The sequence below is a fragment of the Psammomys obesus genome, unplaced genomic scaffold, assembly GCF_907164565.1.
Source record: "Psammomys obesus unplaced genomic scaffold, mPsaObe1.curated_primary_1811, whole genome shotgun sequence".
NCBI classification, from domain to species: domain Eukaryota; kingdom Metazoa; phylum Chordata; class Mammalia; order Rodentia; family Muridae; genus Psammomys; species Psammomys obesus.
This window is the reverse complement of record NW_026596162.1, coordinates 16,676,585-16,697,149: the sequence shown is the minus strand read 5'-3', so window position 1 is coordinate 16,697,149 and position 20,565 is coordinate 16,676,585. Positions and strand designations below refer to the sequence as shown.

General features: G+C 45.1%; 1 protein-coding gene across 1 annotated transcript in view; it reads left to right on the top strand.

Annotated features, from left to right (window-relative positions):
- The window catches only part of Sptlc1 (serine palmitoyltransferase long chain base subunit 1), a 43,437-nt gene that overhangs the window by 9,769 nt on the left and 13,103 nt on the right, over positions 1-20,565 (top strand). The window contains exons 6-8 of the mRNA XM_055595156.1: positions 7,353-7,485; positions 12,335-12,464; positions 15,415-15,504. Coding sequence (XP_055451131.1) covers positions 7,353-7,485; positions 12,335-12,464; positions 15,415-15,504 — 353 coding nt within the window. The remainder of the gene's footprint in view (positions 1-7,352; positions 7,486-12,334; positions 12,465-15,414; positions 15,505-20,565) is intronic.

The following is a 20,565-nucleotide window of genomic DNA, read 5'->3' as shown; positions in this document are numbered from 1 at the left end:
GCTTTCTTGTTAGTTGTGGCCCAGAAACTGCTTTCTTGTTAGTTGTGACGTGGCCTTGATTGTTGCTAAAACAAATGAGATGAGTGATTGGACTTTAAGCCTAAAATTCCCAGAGAAAATGAGACGAAAACAACAGTGAACTACATGCTGTTCACTTAGTGCTCCTCCCTGAGTGCAGTACAGGCTCAGACTCCAGGCCTCAACCTGTCCCCGTTCTGGGAGCCTCGGCTTCGCCTTCAAAAAGTCATTTCTTGTCATCCCTGCTTTCCTGAAGCATATGCAGATGACTTTCATATAGCCACATTTTCCTGTTTTTGCAAAAATAAAACCGTTTTATACATTCTGTGATCTAATTTTCATTTACTTTCCTTTCCAAATTTTTTAATTTAAAAAACTTTTGTATAATATATTTTGATCATATTTCCTCCTCTAACTCCTCCCAGATCCTACCCAAGTTCATGTTCATTTTCTCTCAAAAAAAGAAAAAGGAAAGATTTTTTTAAATGCCTAAACAAAGCAAAACAGAATAAAAAAGCGCACCCCACTCCCTAAAAAAGAGTTTATTTTGAGTTCACCAGTTACACCTGGCCATGGCACCTGCCCTAGAGTATGGCAGATACACAAGTGACATCCATTGGGGACATTGTTTTGTTAAGGTTGTTCTGTTTTTTGGGGGTTTTTTTGCCCAAGCAGGTATCGGTGACAAATAGCTTCTTAGATAGATTGCACTGTGCTTTAATGTTGATAAGAAAGTGTTTGGGTTTTTGTGACTCTAGGGTCAAAACACAGCCTGTGTGTTCTGGGCATACATTTCTCCACTGAGCTGTACCCTAGCCCAACAAATGAGTATATTTTAGGTTTAAATTGGAGTTCATTATTTGGATGTCTGAATAGCCACCAGAGGCATATCTCGAAAATATGGGTTTAGAAGTACACACAAATAACTTTATAAGCCAGTCACTCCCTCTGTCCTAAAACCGTGAGTGAAAGCTCAGTTGGCCAGCGCTGCAGGCCCATGTGCGGCAGGCCGCTGTGTAGTGGGCGGGTTGGCTCATTCCTTCTCAGCAGTGCTCACCTGTCAGCCTGTTTCCTCTGTGCGCACATGTATCCCTTACATCTGTACCTTTTCTGTTTTCTAGCAGGGTTTTTCTGTTTGGTTGGTTGGGGGTTTCCTCCTTATACTGGAAGCAATTATTTGAGTAATTTATAGTGACCTGTCTTGGAGTTTTAGCACTCAGACAAGTCGGAGCAATATGCTGGAGTCATCCCAGGCTGATTTCAGACCTCTGAGCATGCAAGCGCATAGCAGGCACACTTGCACTGAGCCCTAAGGCAGATGTGAGGGCCCTCTTTCTCCTTGTTGTGTTTGTTTGCACTGTAGCTGAAGTCTTAGAGTTTCTTTCCCCAAGCCCACAGATGTTGCTTTTAATATGATCTCTTCTCCTTGGTGAACATTTGGGCATCTGTTTCAAAGCTCTTTCCCTCTTCTAGAGCCTCCCTTAACTTGTAGATAATGAGCGTAAACCTCTCATAACAGAAGTAACTCTACTTGTTAAAGCCTCCCAGGCCTTCGAGACCTGGTCTAAGCCCAGAGACCTAGTCTAGATCCCTAGAACAAACATGGTGGGAAGGCAGAACTGATCCTTAAGTCACCTCTCCTCATGACACATGAACTCCTGTATCACAAACACACGTGTAAGGACAAAATAATTTTTTAAAATTCTTTTCCACCAATTACTGTAACAGAAAGACAGTGGAGCAGTGACCAAGCTAAAGTTTGTGTAAAATGTGGGTGGTGTGGGCTTCCTCACATAAGTCTGGCAGAGAGAACTAAGTGGCACGTTCTAGTAGTGGTCAGCGCACACACATGCATGTCTCAAGGAAACCACACAGCAAATGTACTCATTTTTACAGATAACGTGTTGTTAGTTGTGGTTTAAATGTCAATACAGAGTCATGATTGGAGTGTTTCCCACCCACTTCTGTGTGGTTTGGAGCCAAGAACATGTCTCACTTCGTGGTGATCAGCCTGTGTGTTCAGGGTGGTGTGCTGGTGCCTATCCATTCCAGCACTTACCTGGTTTGGGTATGTGGAAGCCGCACTTCTGTGCTAGCCTCTTCTGCCTTGGGAGCAGTCTGAAGCAGATACTCCTCTGGCTTTTGGGGCTTACCCTGAGTTAAAAGACATCACTCTGTGGTAGGCTCAGTGACTATTTCGTTCTGGTCTGGAGCCGGCAGGGAGTCTCCTGTGGGTGGTCTGCAAACGCCCTCTCTGTGTGGGAGGAGTGGCAGCTGGGTGCCATTGAGGACCAGGAAGAACACGTGTTCTTCAGACTCCTGGATTGGCTATGCTTTTCTGGTGGTCATAAGATCCTAGTTTTGTAGCTGTGGGGAGCAATCCTCAGGCACATAGCTCAGAGCATTTCGTAAGAATCACATGGGATCCTGAATGTGGAAACAGTCATTATGACATTTGAATATATAAGCACTGTTGTCCTCAGGAAAAGTGTGTGTGAGTGCAAGTGTGTGCGTGCCTGTGTGTGTGTGTTGCTGGGAATTGAAACCAGGGCCTTGTGCATGCTGGTTAAGCACTGTACTACTGAACTATATCCCCAGCCCTGTCCAGAATGGCCTTAACTTGCAATCTTCTTGCCCCAGCCTCCAAGGTAGCAAAGCTACTTTTTCCTCTATCTTGGAAATTTAACAAAATCATTTATTTGTGTGTGGGGAGGGGCATATGTCACAGCTCCTGTGAGGGTAGGATGCAGTTCACAGAAGTCAGGTCTGGCCTTCCACCGTGTAGGTCCCGGGGACCATTCAGCTCACTAGGTCTAGCAGCAAGGGCCTTTACCTATTAACCTTCTCAGTAGCCTGGGGTTGTTTTGTTTTGCTTTTTTGTTTCTTTAGTACTATTTATTATCGGGACAGTGGTGGCGCATATCTTTAATCACAGCGCTCCAGAGGCAGAGTAGGTGGATCTCTGAGTTCCAGGACAGCGTGATCAACAGAGCAAGCTCTATGATAAATTCAGCCACACAGAGAAACCCTGGCTCAAACCCCCACCCAAAAAAGCAAAGAATAGGATTTACATGAAACTAGAAAGTTCTTAACAGAAAATGTGGTACCTTGAACTTGAACTGTTTTGACGTTGGTTTTATAAGCTTTTGGAAAACGAACAAGGAGAGTTGCTGTTTCCTCATTATAAATGAGGCTGGACAAGTGAACTATGGAAAATAAACTTTAACTACCATAAATTCACATAACTTCATTAGAAGGTAAGGGATAACCCGATTTTCTTTTTCTAAGTGAAACCTTTTCTCCTAGATATTGGTTAACTGAACAGTCTTTTTCAAAGCTGGGCACAGTTCTGAGTGTTTTATTATGTTAAATTGCATGTCCTCCCAGCAGCCCTTGGAGGAAGGTGTGGCTGTTCCATGTTTGTCAGAGGAGGTATTGCGAGGCATGAAACAGATTCACACTTGTTTGGGTGTACACCCGATGAGAGGTGCCCAGCCTGAGGGCTTGGCTGCAGCCTGAGCTCTGGGACGGTTGAGCGGTCAGGCCTCCTGTCTTCGGTTCTGGTGAGGTTTGACAAAGGACTGGAGTGTCCTGAAGGCTTTACGGAGTGTGGGACACAGACCACCCAGTGCTCGCCTGTCTCTGCTGAGCGAGTCATAAAATGTAGCTCTTGAGTTTTGCTCCATTTGAACTTAGAGCCTCCTGGCCTGGGTGGATCTACACACAGAGGACAGGGCCTGTCACAGAACAGCACCTGGAAGTTTTTCCTGCTGTCCCCTCCCTTGGGTGGGAGTGTGTTCACTCACAAGCCAGCATCAAGAGAAACGGGTTCTGCACTCTCACATGTTAGCCCATTCCAGAACCTGCTCTGCAAGACTGATGCCAGCCAAATCTGTGCATTTGACAGAAGGAAGTCCACAGTTTCTGAAACTTTGGGGCGTAGGCAAGACACTGATTTATCTCAACCCAGTATGCTGCAGCTGCTGTGTGTGAGTGGTCTTTAGTGCACACAGTGGCATGCATGCTCTCTGCCCCTGTGTGTGATGGTCCTTGGTGCACACAGTGACTCGAATGCTCTCTACATCTGGGCACACAGTGACGCACATGCTCTGACACACTGTTTCTATCAGCTGAGGGTCTTCCTCTAAGGCCCTGGTACAAGCCATGGTATGTCTAACTTCTCACTCTCGTCCATCACCAGTGACAGGAGTCTGGAGAGCTGAGAAGCCCTCTCAGCGTTAGTAAAAATGTTGCACCTTCCTCCAAAGCATGGTGTGACAGACTGCTTAGTGTTCTGAAAAGGAGATCTCAGAGGAGAGCAGTTCATCACCATGACCGGCCTGGACAGCCCACCCTGTAGACTCCCAGCCAGAGGCAGGGTTGGAGTTGAAGGGGTCTTTTGTCTGGACCTGAGAGGCACAGGCCATGATGCTGAGGACCCTAGTGGAGCAGGGAAGGGGGCACGCCTCAGACTAACCTTTGCTTAGCAGGCTGGGGATAAGCCACTATTGAGTCCTTCTTGCTTTCCTCTTTCTGGCCATTTCCCCTGAACCTTTTCCTGGTGCCATTTCTCTAGAAGCTGGCAGCCACCTGTCCTAGGCTCTGTGTGTTCATGACATGGAGCTAGGACTTGCTGATGAATTTAAGCTTAGTTGTTTGAAAGCCACATTTATGTCATGTTGATGTAAGGAAAGGACTTAGCTGTGATTTGGCTGTGGCCAGTTGGCAGTGTATTTCTGTTCCTTACAGTGCTGGGAGCCCTAGACATTGTGACCAGTGAGTGTGGACAAGCCAGCTCTGTCGCTGCTTGTTTGAAATGGAATCTGCTGTTTATTTTCAAAATTCTAGGACCTTTTAGGGACTCTAGCTAACCTGGGATCTGCTATTGCTACTTTCTACCCTTCCTCACATGAAGAAGCCTTGTCCTTGCCGTTACCCACTGTACTCTACATTGACACACCCTGATTCCTCCTCCACTGCTTTGGAACAAATCTGCTTCTACTCCTCTCCTCGCCCCAGCTCCCCTCCCTGTGCTGGAAGTGCTCTTTGCACAGAGTGTGTGGTGAAGCTAATCTGGTCCTCCAGGCGTGACCATCACTGTAGTGGACAGGGTAAAGGGTGTTTAAGGATCCAGTTCTCCTTCAGAATGCCTAATTTTAAAGGGACTTTGAAGCTCTAAGACTGAGCCAGGTGCTGGTGGGCTGTCCCCAAAGACTGATACCCTTCCTTCTGGGCGTGAGTTAAAGGCTCAGGCTGATCTGAAAGGCTACAAGGAGCCATGATTTCAGAGTGCCTAAATATGTCATCTCAGTATTAGAATTTATCCTGTTATACCTGTATTCTCTTTTCTCACTTTTATTGAAAATAGATTTCTTTTCTCACATAATATAACCTGATTATAGTTTCTCTTCCTATCCAGATCCACTCCTGTTTGGTCTCTCATTAGAAAACAAACAGGAATATGAAGAATATGAATAGTATAGAGTAGAGTAGAATAGAGCAGGATAAAACAAAAACTAACACACCAGAATTGGGAAACTGTAGAAATAGAACCCAAGAGAAGGCACAAGAATCAGAGCCTGCCTCAGTCTCTGTGAGTTCATATGAGCTTTGAGCATGGGGACTTCGAGAGCCTTGTTTTCTTGGTGTCCTCCATCTCCTGTTACACTCTTTCTCCTTCCTGTTCTGTGAGATTCCCTTAGTCCCAAGGGGCCGATTTGATAGAGACATCACACTTAGGACTTATTGTTTTAAGGTTTCTCTCACTCTGTATTATGTCTGGATACATACATATAGAGTACATATGTATATACATATGTATATATCTATTCACAAACACACACATATATATGGGGATTTTTTGGAGTGCCTTACAGGCTGTAGTCCAGCTAATCCAACAGTGGCTGGCTGTGAGCAGAAAGTCCAAAATTTCAGTAATTGCTAAGTCCACAAGGCGGCATGTCTCAGCTGTTCTTCATTTCAGTGTACGCTGGAATCTCAAAGAAGTAGCTCCAATGCCAGGGAAGGGATCTATGTGCTACCAAGGCTAGGGCAAGCAGACAAGGAGCAAAAGCTTGCTTCTTCCATGTTCTTACATAGGCTTTCAGCAGAAGGCATAGCCCAGATTAAAGGTGTATCTTCCCAGCTCAAAATCCCGATCAAATGTGTGTGCATTCCTACCTCAAAGGTCCAGGCTAGAAGTGAATTCACTCATTTCCAACCAAGCAAAAATGATCTCTCACAGATTTGCCCTTCATTTCTGGATTGTAGTTCAATCCAGATGTAGTCAAGTTGACAACCCAGAGTAGCCATCACACAGGTCTCCATATCTGTTCCCATCTGCTGAGGAGGAGGCTTCTCTGGTGATGGCTGAGCAAGATTTTGACCTTGAGTATAGCAGAACGTCTGGTTCTTGGTCTTGCAAGCAGTGTTGTGTGGGGGTTCTAAGCTGTGGAAGGGGCCTTAGTCAAATCTGCTATTGGTTGATTACTCTGCTAGTTTTGTGTCCCCGTGGTGCTAGCAGATCTTCCGTGAGGACAGCAGTGTAGATTAGAGGGTTTGTGGCTGGCTTGGTGTTTGTGTTTCTCTTCTGAAAGCATGCAGAGAAACTTCCTGTATCACAGATGCTAGAACACAGGGGTGGAGGCTCTGTGTAGACACGAGCTGGACTTCTTTGTGTCCTGTGAGTTGTGTAGGTGTTATCTTCAGCAACGGGGCCTTTCTGTCAGTTTGTGGAGAACAGCCTCTAGTCTTGGCAACAGCCTAGGTTATTTGGCAGTTCTGAGGGAATCCCTTTGGCCAACAACTTGATTAGATATAACCATTCCTGGTACTGGAAGCAAACAAGTCTGTAGCTGAGTTGAGGTATCCATCTGCCATGTTTGGAGATAGGGAACTATTTCCAGTTCATAGTCTCAGAGGAACTTTGTGGTCCAGATTCTTTTAATCTTCTAGAGTTTTCTTTGTTTTTTGGTTCTTGTTTTTGTTTTTATTTTTTCTATTTCAGGGGCTGATGGGGTGATTCCATAGGTAAACTCATTTGCTGCCAAACCTGTAGACCTGAGTTTGATCCCCAGAACTAAAATACTGGGTGGAGACAGCCAGTTCTCATAAATTGTCCTCTACCCTCCACACATGGACTATCATGTACATACAAACACACACACAGAGACACACATACATGCAGCAAGAATAAATAATTATTTTTCAATTCTCATTCTCTCTATAAAGTGCAAGGGCCAGTAGTTAAACCACTGTGTGCTTTTTATCATTTGTTAGTAAAGGACAGAGAAGTACAAGACTGTTTGACTGTTTTAACTTCTTCCTTAAACTAGATGTCCATCTGGATTTGGAAGAGCGTCTGGCAAAATTTATGAAGACGGAAGAAGCCATCATTTACTCGTATGGATTTTCCACCATAGCCAGTGCGATTCCTGCCTATGCGAAAAGAGGAGACATTGTCTTCGTGTAAGTGCCTCAGTTACGCGGACCAGATTCCTTCTGAAACAGCACTGCGCTGCCAGGTTCAGCAGGTCGTGTGTTGGAAGTTACCTGCCTAAAGTAAAAAGGAATCTTCTGGGTTCTCTGTCTTGTTTTTGAATGTTTGGTTTCTCCAAGCAAGAGCTTGAGACCCTCACTGAAAAGATGCTTGACAGTGGAGAATTCACTCTCCTAGTACTATGATTGTTCTTGTTGATACCCAAATGAGGCTTTCCACCTCGTTCCTTGTCAGTTCTGTGGCCCTGTCATGATCACAAGGTCACATGCTCATTACCCATCCTTCTTAGTCTCCGGGTCTGTTCTCTAAGCTTATAGGAGTTGAGGCAGGGGCATGGCTCAGTGCTTAAGAGCAGTGGCTGTTGCAGAGGACCCAGGCTGGCTGTCAGCACCCACATAGCAGCCTACGACTGTAACTCTAGTTCCACGGTTTCTGATACTCTCTTCTGGCTTCCTTGGATACCAGGCACACGTGTCATGCACATATATATGATCAGAAAAACATCATACACATAAAGTTCAAATCATCAATCTGACTCCACAGCAAAGCTGGAAACTCAAGTGCATTCCCTGGATTCATGGTGTGGCTGTTTCCTGCAAGGTGAAAGCAGCTGGCTGTGCAGCTGGTGTCAGCAGTTACTGGCATCTTTGCATTTACCATGAGGTTTACAAAAAACGTCTTTTCACTTTAACAAGCTGTTTTCAAATGATTGCAACGTAAACATCATAAACAAAAGAAGAGAAACAGAAAGAAGACACACTAGTAAGGAAAGCTGCTCTTGCATTCCTTCTGCCCATTTAAATGTTTCCCTTCTGTTTTCGTGTGTGCTTGTGTGTGGATATGTATGTGGAGGCCCAAGGTTCACATTTGAAACCAGCCTGGATTGTTCTACCGTATTCAGTGAGGCAGGGTCTCAGTCAAACCCAAAACTCACTGTTAGGGTTGGTCTCCTTAGACAGCTTGCTGTGTGGAGCTCCTCTCCTTCCAGGTGGCATTTACATGGGAGCTGGGAATCCTGCTCCCATCCTCATCCTAGCAAGGCAAGCACCTGAGCCGCTGGAGTATCTCTACAATTTAAATTTACCTTTTTGAGGGTATATTTTATATTTTTCTGTGTTATCCCCAGCTAGTAAAACAGTAATGATTTCAGGGTTTTTTGTTCTGAGTTTTATATCATGCTGAAGACATGAGTTGTTTCACTCGTTACTTCATGTGTAGAGCTATCCCCTGCACAGTTTTTCAGGAGATCAGGGAGGAGACACATTCTTCCTGCTTTTGTTTGTCTGGGAGGATCTTTCCCTCACCTTCATTTCTTTCCTTTCTTGTTTTGTTTTTGTTGTTGCTGTTTTTTTTTTTGTTTTTTTTTTTTTTTTTTTTTTTTTTTTTTTGGTCTGTATTGTTTTTGGGGGGTTGTTTTTTGAGACAGGGTGTTTCTGTGGAGTCCTGGCTGTCCTGAAACTGGCTCTGTAGACCAGGTTAGCCTCTGCACTCAGAGTTCCACCTGCGTCTGAGTTTCCTGTGCTGGGATTAAAGCTGTGAGCCATCACTGCCTGGCAAAAGAATCATCAGTCATGTGGAGTTTGATCTTTTTGTTTGTTTGTTCATCTGTTCATTCATTTGTTTTTCAGGACCAAAACCACCTTTATTTCTAAATGAGAGCTTCATGTAGAGTTTTTATTGAAGGTTTCTGGAGTTTTAGTTTTTCCTTCAAGTTGAGAACCTGTACTGCTCTCTCCTGGATCAACGTTTCTGTAGAAAATTTGCTATGAGACTAATTGGGACACCTTGAGTACCTCATCTTTTACCTTTAAGAGCCTGATTCTGATGTGCTTCGAGGAAGTCTTGAGTTAAACCTGACTTGTCATGACCTTTGACCTTCTCGTACTTGTGGATTTGTAGCTGTCTCTCAGGGAAGTTTTCTGTTCTTGCTTGGAAGCTTTCTATCCTGTAGGTGTTCTCAGATTCTTTTTACCCACTTTGGCCTAGACATTTGCTCTTTATTGCTGTCCTAGAGCTGCTGTGAGCTATCTTCCTCACTCTTCATTTCCCTCCAGATAAATATTTGCAAGTAGTCTATCTCTGAGCTCAGTGGTTCTGTCTTGAGCTAGACTTTTCTGATGTTCAGGCCTCCTGCACATTTTAATTTCACTTACTGTGCTTTTGGTCTTGTTTTCTAGCTCAGAGAATTTTATGTTTGTTTCCTTCTGGCAGGGTTCTGTGTTAGGGTACTGAGAAGTTTATCCCGCTTCCTCTGTGCTCCTTGGTTTCCTTAGAACTGCTGCTGTGAGTCCTCCTGTGAGTTCCTGATCACTGTGGGGTCAGTTGCTGGCACCTTATTTTGACACAGGTTTTTGTTTCATTTTTAAGATTTGATTTAATGTGTGTTTTGTCTGTATGTAGATATGTGCGCACCATGTGTGTGCAGAGGTCACAGAGGTCAGGCGAGGATGTCAGATCCCCCAGAACTGGAGTTAGGTGTGGTCCCTAGGCACCATGTTCTGTTGGGAATTGAACCTGGGTCCTCTGTAGAGCAGCAGTGCTCTTGACAGCTGAGCCAGCTCTCCTATGCCAACGTTCTAGTTATTGAAAGCGCTTCGGGGGCTTGGAGTGAAACATCATGTGAGCACAGAAGGAGCCGTGGCTGGTCAAACCCAGAGCTCCTTTACTGGTGCCTGTTTTTCAAGAACTGGCATGGTGACCCCAGGCAGGTTTACCAGAAATGGACTGTTGTCTTGACACTCTTTCAGCACTAGAGGGCAACCCAAGCCCAAGGTCTTCTCAAACCCATAGTTGGTGGTTTGTGAAGGGATGATTCAGGAGTACCTAGAAATGCTAAGGAGTTTCCCAAGCCTCAGGCATAGGCCCAGAAATCTTGTCCTCATAGTCACTGGCATACTGTCAGGCCCTGTGCAGGATTCTGTTCAACACGGCATAATCACTGCAGATGGATGTACTCAGCCTTCTGGGCATACCTGTGGCTGTCAACAATGCCAGACTGTGTGGCACTGTGAGGCCCCAAACCTGCATTTCACTGGGCACACCTGTTCTAGATGGACCAAGGTAGAAGTGGCCTCATGGCCCATGAGCAGCACACCTGGCATTGGTGACCCTGACTCTTACAGGGGTCTTTCACACACTCAGGCAGCCTCTGTTACCAGGGATGTCCCTGTCCTCAGACCTGTCATTTCTGTGTTAGGTTTTTCCTGTCCAGCTATCTGAAGTTATGTGTCTATATGCCTCTTTATGTACCTCCATGAATGGAGGCTTGGGCCACTGTGCAATGGGAAAAGACAATCCCTTGCCCACCTAGACAGATGCTAAATGACTTATACCAAGTCCGGTATTGCAGGCATTGCCGGCCGCAGGGACCCGCAGAAGCTATGTGCTTCACTGCACATCTTGTGACTTTTCATTTGGCCTTATCTGTTTGAGTTTTGCCCGCTGCCTTCAGAGTTTTGGCGACCTTATTGTGTCATTTTGCAGTTCCAGTATCTTTCCCCTCTCTTGTGACTCCACACAGAGGTCAGATCACTTGATGGAGCTCCTAGGTCTCGCCACTCTTCTTTGCAGGGTTCTCTCTGACATGCATGGACTCGTTTTTATTACATCTTTCTGTGCACCGAGTCTTCCCCTCTGATCCACAGTGTATCTCATAGGCCGTTTTCTTTTTCAGAGTGCTATCCCTGTAAGATTCTCTGCAGCTGCTGTTGGCTCAGGCTTCTGTTTTAGTTCACCTGTTCAAGATTCGCTGGTGACTGCCCACTGAGGCATTGTTATCTGGTGGCTTTGAGTACACTGCTCGTCATTGAGAGTGCTGTCACCTTAGCAGTGATACTTGATGGAAGTGATCCTCAGGTGGAACTCACGCATTTTCATGTCTACGGCTCCAGTCTGTACTGACATGTCCAACCTGCTGCCCACAGATCATATGTGCCCCAAGGGAGCTATAAGTGTGGTAAAATTCTAAACTTAAACATGGTGATTTCCCCCTTCTGACTCAACTCTGTTTCTGGAGCATGAACTTTGCAGATTACTGTGTTGTGGTACCGTGTGCTCGGGTTGCTTTCTCTGACACTGGGGAACAGAAGGTGGAAGGCTGCTGCCATTCCTGCCAGGGCACCTGTCAATCCCAGGCCCTGCGGCAGCTCGGCACCCAGGGTCAGAGTTTCTTCATTGATGCTGGGTGATGGTGACAGTCCTGGTTTTCCTCTGATGGCAACCAACTGGAAATGTCTGGACACTTCGTTGTTACCAGGTGTGGTTGAAGTTTTGTTCATAGGGAGCAAGGCAAGGTCATCATAATAGCTCTTGAAAGGCCAAAGTCTAAGCTCTTCACTCATCTCAGCTGTGGGTGAGGTCAGACTGGGTTTTCTGCGGCTTGGCTGTGCTCAGGTGCTCTTCCAGATACTTTGCCTGCAGCTGAAATGCCAGTGTTTCCTTGTGCTGGAGCATTGAAGTGGTGAGTCAGGTGGCAGATGCCCTGACAGTGAAACCGCTGGTGCTTCCCAAAGCTCTTACAAAGAGGAGCATGATACCACCCAAGAGGAGCATGAGTGCTGATACCACCCTCTGCGTGTGTCCTGAGTTCACAGAGGTCAGGATATGGCTAGCTGTGCTTCATGGAAGAGATTAATGTAGCCATGCGGAAAGAACTTGCTGAGGGAAGAGCAAACAGTTCTGTGTGAGCGCTCAAACACTTTCTATGTACTGTCTTTCAGGTAAACAGTTGGAGGCTGGCTAGCTTACAAAAGCAGGCATTCTCCTGAGAATATTGACAATGCTCTTTCACCCCAATTTAGTGCCTCTCGCCCCTTGCAGGGACAGTGCAGCCTGCTTTGCTATCCAGAAAGGACTGCAGGCATCACGCAGTGACATTAAGTTGTTTAAACACAATGACACAGCTGACTTGGAGCGACTGCTGAGAGAACAAGAGATTGAAGACCAAAAGGTATGGTCCTTCTAAAGAGAATTATGCAGCCCTTTGTACTTCCTAAGCTGCTAAATTATAGATGAAAGGTAATTTGTCATTGAAAACCTGCCTTTGGATCACATTTGGATATTCAGCAAGGGTGGCTCTCCTTATTTAATGTATTTTGGCTTGAAGAGCCTTGTCATATTTGGGGGGCTGGGGGTCGTCGAGGCAGTGTTTCCATGGGGGCTGAGGGGAGAGCAGCAGCCTGCCCTTGAGGAGATGCGGTGCCCCGAGTTCTGCATGGCAGCTCCACAGTACAGGAGGCTCATGGATTCAATTCAGAATATACCTAATTGGATCCTAAGCCTTCTGAAGCTCAGGCAGCTGCTGTGGGAACAGCCACCCTCTAGAGGGAAGGCCTGGGCACCTTGAGCCCCCTAGGGGTGGCGATGGATAGTGTCTCCCTACATCGTGATTGGAGACCAGTGCCGAGGAAGCATGTGCGAAAGCGTCATTGAGAGGATTACAGCTACCTTCCAGGCAGTGTGACTGGGAAAGGTCGAGCTGCTCTGTGGCTCTGCAGCAGGACTCTGTGAGGTGTGGAGTGTCTTGGAAGGCCTTCAGGTGGACTTGACCAAGGAACTTCTCCACCGCTAGAGCGACTAAGGAAAACACTCACCGCCGCCTTTGGTTCTCTGTTATTTTTAGTTTCCCAAATATTTGCATTCTTCATTTAGAAGTCTGTCATCTTTGTTTAGGAGTCAGCCTGTGCAGCAGATCCATCCTTTATGAGTATGCTCAGCACGCTGACACCCAGTGTTCCGTATTTACATGATTAAGAAAAGCGAAAGGAGTTCTGAGGTTGAGACTGCCCCACAGGTTAATTCTGTGAGCAGACACTAGATCCCGGCCACCAGAATAAATACTGTTTTGGAAAGTGTGACCAAGGAACAAGTCTGCTGGAGTTCTTTCTTGGCTAGATGGTGGAGATGTGGTACTCAGATTTTATGTGTTTTCATAAGATTTATAATCTATAGAGGTTTTATGGATAACAATCAGAAAGAAAATTATGTATCTTAGAAATTTAATTTCACTTTTTTACTAAGTAATTTATATCTCATTTTCCTGCCAGGGGTAGCTATTAAATAACTTCACATCTTATTTTTATAAATATCTCCTTACTTGAGATGTTGTCTCTAGAAATTACATCAAAAATTGGCCTGTAGTTATAATGCAGTGTAAAAATCAAAACCAAGGCAGTGGCTTGCCTCTAGCACTCGGAATGGTGAGGTATGCCAGGTGGTGGTGGCATACATCTTTAATCCCAGCTTTTGGGAGGCAGCGGCAGGCGGCTCTCTGTGAGTTCAAGGCCAACCTGGTCTACAGACTGAGTTATAAGACAGCCAGGGGTGCACAGAGAAACCCTGTCTCAAAAGCCAAAGGGGGGGGGAAAAGAATGGTAAGAACAGTATGTCTGTAAGAGCGGTGTCTCCAGTGAAGCCATGTTAAAGCACTGGAGAGACAGATGGCTGCCTCCGAGGCTAAGAGCACTTACCTGCTTCTTCAGAAGACTGAGATTCAGGTTGCAGCATTGTAACTCCATTTCCAGAGTGTCTGACTAGTCTCTGACCTCTTTGGCCACTGCACACGTGCCCATATGTATATGCGGGGCAAAGCATTCATACACCCAAAATGAAAACAAATCTTTTAAAAGAACAAAATAAAACTATGTTTTGATAAAACTAGAAATGACCACAATGTAGTATTTTTTAAATCAGATATTAAAATTACTACAGTAAATTCCTGATTTTGGAAAAAGTTGTATGTAGATAAATAATCTAAAAAAAAGATAAGTTACCAATGCGTAGATTGACTAATCTTTAGAATTCTTCCATATATTTTTGTTCATCCTAAGGCTCTTCTACTGCATATTTTGAATTCCTAGCCAGGTACTTGAATGGTGCCTGTTTACTCAGTGTAAGGAAGCACTGCAGAAACTAAGGGAACAGGACATTTTAAAAGGGAGATGTCAGGATGCTGTGTGTTGAAATGCAGGTGGCCTCTTTCCACCAGTGATCCTGACAGATATGTGCTACCATCTTGAAAGCGTTTACCTGTGAGCTGAAGAAGACTATGATTCATACCTCCACAGAGCAGAAGTGCTTCTCTGCAGACAGTGCCCTTGGGTCCTAAAATACCCTCGAGGCATTCTTAGATTAATAATTGGAACACAAGAAGTCTTCGAAGAGGAAGGTGGGGATGAGTTTTATGTCTGGTCTCAGTATTTTTCAGTCTATCACACCTGCAGTGTCTCTAGGTTCTCAGGTGTGATAGATTAGTGGCCTTCTGGACACAAGGTGTCCACAGATGCATACTGTCTGAATTAGGCCGCTCTGGTCCGCCACCTTGGATTTGATCAGACAAGTCACATTTAGATTTTACCTGACTCACTGATAGGTCAGCAACGGTGAGGAAGGTTACAGATTGCCAGCACGCAGGGGAAAATACAGTAGTATAATGTACACACACACACCATGACTCTTTCATAATATTATCATCAACATCTCACTGCTTGTACATCTATGTGTCTCCTCTTACACTGAAAGGGAAATCCTAGCTGTGTAGTTTTGAATAGTTTTGCCTTGTAACTCACCCATGAGTTTGTGCTCCGTCTTTAGGTTCCCTGGGCTTTCTCCCAACTGTTGTGGGGCTGGGACACTGTTTAAATATTGTCAGAGTGCCTCCAGTGGTGTTGAGGGCGCCCGGCTGATGCTGTGAACTGAAAACTGGCCAAGAAAGGAAAGTGCTGCTTCTCAATAGTGTTCCTGTCAAAATAATAGGCTCTCAGGGGTTGAGTTTTAATTCACTATGGCCTGTTTTGCCTTTTTACATAAATCCTTTATGAGGTGCGGGTTCTTGGGAATAATGTTTATATTTGGAATTATGACAACTAAGACGCCTGGGTTTTGGGGGGTTGTTTTCAAAGAATCCTCGAAAGGCTCGTGTGACTCGGCGGTTCATCGTTGTGGAAGGCCTGTATATGAACACCGGAACCATCTGCCCTCTTCCAGAACTGGTGAGCAGCCCACTGGCTATCTGGCAGGTAGACCTTCCACTGTTACCACACTTAAAGTGTGGTACCCGGGGCACAGCTGGTGCAGCAAGCGCAGGTGCTTGTGTTAGACCTGACCTGAGAACCCACAGGGTGGAATGAGAGAGCCAACCCCCTGTGCTTCAGCTCTACGCGCATGCATGGATAAGTAAGTAGATATGTGTTAAACTAATAACAACAGCAACAAAAGCATGGTGTGTATACCACATCATAATGCTCTTACATTAGGAAAGTCAGTAACATTAATGGCCATTGCTGCCTTCAAAGAGTAACCAATACTTAGTGGGATTTTTTTTTTTTTTACAGTTAGCCTCAGTTTCCCTTGTCTCCTCTCCTCCCAGTCCCTCCCCCCACCTCCTCTCATCCTCTCCCCCATTCCTCTGTTCCCCTTCAGAAAAGGGCAGGCCTCCTATGGCCTATCAAGTTGCCATAGGACTAGGCATCGCCTCTCCTACTAATGCTAGACCACCCAGTAGGGGGGAAGGGTCTGAGTGCCAGGCAACAGTCAGAGGCAGCCCCTGCTCCCACTGTTGGGAGTCCCACATGAAGACCAGGCTACATAGCAGTAACATGTTTAGAGGGCCTAGGTCAGTCTCATGCAGGGCCCCTGACTGACAGTTGAGTCTCAGTGAGCCCCTGTGAGCCCAGGTTACTTGAGTCTGTGGGTTTCCTTGTGGTGTCCTTCACCCCTCCAGCTCCTACAATCCCTCCTCCCCTCTTTCATGGCATTCCCCAAGCTCTGCCTCATGTTTGCCTTTGGGTCCCTGCATCTGTTTCTGTCAGTTGCTGGGTGAAGCCTCTCTGGTGACAGTAGGGCTAGATGCCAGTCTGAGTATAGTGGCCAGTCTATGAGCATAGTGGACTATCATTAGGAATCTTTTCATTGACTTTTTTGTTTGTTTGTTTTTGCCATTTGTGTTTGGTTCTATCCTAGGCCCCAGGGCTATCCAGCCTCTGGTTCCTGGCCCTCCAGGCAGTTTCAGGAATGGGCTTTCTCTCAGGGCATGGGTCTCAAGCTGGACCAGCCATTGGTTGGCCATTCCCACAATTTGTGCACCACCTTTAACCCAGCACATCTTGTAGGTAGGGCAAATGTAGGTTGAAGGTTTGTGACTGGGTTGGTGGCCCAGTCTGTCCACTGGAAGTCTTGCCTGATTACAGGAAATGTCTGGTTCTGGCTCCAAATCCTTAGTTTTTAAAAACAAATTTTATTGAGACAAAATTGACAAGCAAAATGCACACACTTAAGTACGTATGATGTACGATTGGCTACATCCTGCTAGATGTGTATGGGTATGCTCTGTCACCAGCACAATCAGGGTACAGGATACTTGTGTTACTCCAGAAAGTTCCCTCATACCCATCTCTGGCCCCAGGCAACCACTCATGTATTCTCTGCTTTTATAGATTAGTTTTAACCTTTGTAGAATTTTGTGTAAATGAAAATATGTAATATGTGTGAGCCTTTAACAGTAAAAGCAATGCACTATTTTCGGAAACCACAGCCCCTGCAACTTTTCTCATCATGGTGAAATGTATTTTAAGTGCACAGCACATAGAGCAGTGTGAGCCCTGTGCAGCTGTCAGCTCCGCCTAGCTCCAGTGCGTAGTAGACCCTGTTCTGCTCAGCGGTCACTGTCAGCACCCCCACCCTCCCTTTGCCCCTGGCAGCCACCAGTCTGACTGGCTCTGTGGCTCTGCTTGCTCTGCGCACTTGTGTGAACGGCACACTCTCTGTACCAGGCTTCCTTCGCTGGCGGGATCTTCTAGACCCACCCATGCTGTTATGAAACACATCCATTCCTTTGACATGCTGTTACTTTGTGTGGGTTTGGCCGTGCACTGGTCTGCTCGTAGCATCTGGTTGTCTCATCTGTTGTGAGTGTTCATACACAAATGTCTTCTGGAGGCTTGTGTGTGAGCAGCAGTGTGCTGGGTGGTGTGATAGTCTGTGTTTACAGCCTGAGGTTCTCTCTGAAGTCTCCTTTGTGGGGACTTGCACTGAGCAGAGGCCCCAGACTGGCCACATGACCACGCGTCTTTGTGCTGCTCTGTGTTAGCGACCCTAGCGAGTCTGAAGGCACCTCACCAGGGTCGGTGTTGACGTTTCCCCAAACAACCGCTAGTGTTTTCCTGTGCTCGGTGACGGTCTGCTTCCGAGAAACGGCCATTCCAGTGCTTTGCCAAGTTTTTCATTGACTTGTCTGCCTTTTTTTTAAGTTATGTTTTTATGTGATCTGAAAACTGCCTGAATCACATCACATATGGGATTCAGATAGTTCATCCTATTGTGTGGGCTTTGTTTCACTTTTTGTTTGTTTGTTTGTTTTTGTTTTTTGATATAGGGCTTCTCTGTGTTGTTTCACTTTTTTAATACTGATATTTGATATACAAACTTTTTAAGTTTTTTCCATGTTTGGTGATGCACTTCTTTAATCGCAGTGTTCAGAAAGCAGAGTCAGATAGATCCAAGTGAATTTGGTCTACATAAGGAATTCCAGGCAGCCATCGATATACAGTAAGACCATCTCACATACACCAAAAAAAGTTTTTAATTTTGATAAAGTGCAGTTTGCCTTCTTTGTTGTTCATAGTTTTTGTTTTGTTTTGTTGGTGTCATTTCTTAAAAAGTTTTTGTAATTGAAGCTACATAAAATCTCTCCTTTGTTTCCTTCTGAAAGTTGAGTTTCCCTCTTTCACCTTGGTTTCTGTCCAGGTGAACATTTTGTGTGTTACACTGCAAAGCATGGCTGCTCAGCTTCTCTTCTATTGTTGAGGTGCCTTGTCTAAGCTCACAGGGATCAGTGTGCACTCTGGGCTTTAGTCACCCATCTGTGTCCTGTCAGTTCTTCTGTCGGTGCTATCTGTGTCATTGCTGTAACTTAGTCCTAGGCTCTAGAAGCAGGAAGCATGAGTTCTGCAACTTTACTGCTGCTTTTCAAGATTCTGTCAGTGTCTAGGTCCCATCAGTTCTGTTTGAATCTTGGAATCCACTGTGGCTTCGTGTGTCGGTTCACAGTTAGGGCCATCTCACTGGGTAAGGCTTCAGTCTGTGGGTAGGTTCCATTCCCTTTGACCCTTAGTCAGCCTTACTGGCCACAGCTTCACTGCTGCATTAACTTTGTCACTAAGTATCTGAGACTTAGATTCTGTTTTAAATGGAATTGTCTCCTCAAATTCCTTTTTAGATCATTCACTGCTAATTTACAGGAATATAACCATTTTTATATATCTATCTTTGGTTATATTTTATGTACTAAAAACATACCAAAACATAAAATTCATGCATTCCAGAGGAATAATATGCTGTTTTAATATATTATGTACTATAGATGTCTCATATATATATGTATGATCATGTCTGAGTAAGGCATGGTGTCCAGGAGGATCAGAAGCTCAAGATCACCCTCAGGTGCTGTTAATTCCCAAAATGGAATAAGGACCACTGACCCAAGTCATCACAGCCAAATTAACTAAAGCAAGCAATTAATTGAAACAGGCTTTCTCGTTTGTGTCCACAGGCTGCCTCCCCCTAAGGCCATGTTCAGGGTTACAGAGTTTCCAAATGGTGATTTGGTGGGCAAAATAGGCAGGACTACAGGAATGGAACATAAGCATGCATATTAGTCCTACATAGGCTCCTGAAACAAAAGACATGATTGCAAGGTGAGCATACCAATATATGGTATGTGTTCATGTAACCTTTTGTAAAGGTAGGGTTTCCAGATGGTTATAAACATCTTTTGAAACAAAGACAGATTGCCATTCTTGGAGTAGACAATACAAAACCATTTGAAGTTAACATTACAGGTGGGACATAGCCCAGTCCTTGAGAAATAGAAGCCTCATCATAAACAGGAATGAGCCTAGTTTGTCTTTACTGTAAGATGGTTTTTAAGCCTAAGTTGGAGGCAGGCTGGTTCTTCATTCAGAACATGGCAGTTCCAAGACTAGCCTGGGCTGTATGACATGCTGTCTCATAAAACAAAAGAACCATGTCATTTGTAAATAGACTTTTCTTCTCCCTCAAGTTTCTACTCTTTCTCTTGTCTTTTCTCCCTTGCTTGTTTTCTCTGGGTAGAGATCCCTCCATGTTGCTTAGAAGTGGTGAGAAAAGACACTTTGACTTGAGGGGAACCTTTTTATCTCTTACTGCTGAGCATTTTCTGCGGGTTTTCTCCAGCAGACTGAAAACGTTCTTTCTCATTCCTGAATGCATTGACTGTATTTATGGGACAGATTGTTGATTTTCTCAAAAGTGTCTAACCAGCTGGGACGTGCCTACATTTTCTCCGAAGTTCTGATAGTGTGCTCCTTTGGATATTGGCTTCTGTCCAGTGAACACTTGCGTTGGTCCAGGAGTCCATTAGCTGAATAAAGACTCAAACGAAAGGTTTCATGGGTTACCTGTAAAGCTTTTCACTACTTCTGAGGATATTATGTGAATCCTAACTGCTGAGTCAAGTGATGTATTTTTCTTCATTGTTCTGTTTTTGTGAGGGTGTCAGAGGCTGACAGGATAGTGGGGGGGGGGGGCAATAAGCCAAAACTTACTACAGTAGGGTTTTAAAAACATTTTGGTATATTTATTTCTGTGGCATGGGTAATTAACCTGTGCCACATTGTGCATGTGTGGAGGTCAGAGGACAGCTTGCACCATGGGCGTCCTGGGATTGTACTGAGGTAGGTAGGCATTAGCCGACGTGCCATCTTGCCAGCCTAGAGCTGGTTTTTACTGGGTTACAGTTACAGGCCACTTCCCAGGGACAAGGTGGAACAAATACAGGAAACCTGGCAGCTGACCATGGAGTGCTGACTATGGAAAGATGATGTAGTACAAGTTAGGGTCTGGCCTGGATTTCAATCTTCTTTCACTGTTTCCCTTCAAGTGCTGATTTATTGTTACTATTTTGTAAACATGCTTTTTAGAACTTGATCTCTCATTCCTGTTAAGGAAGGAAAAGTCAGTGTTGAAAGGTGAGCTGTCCCTTAACTTAGTGTTTCCAATGACAAATAACCACTGTC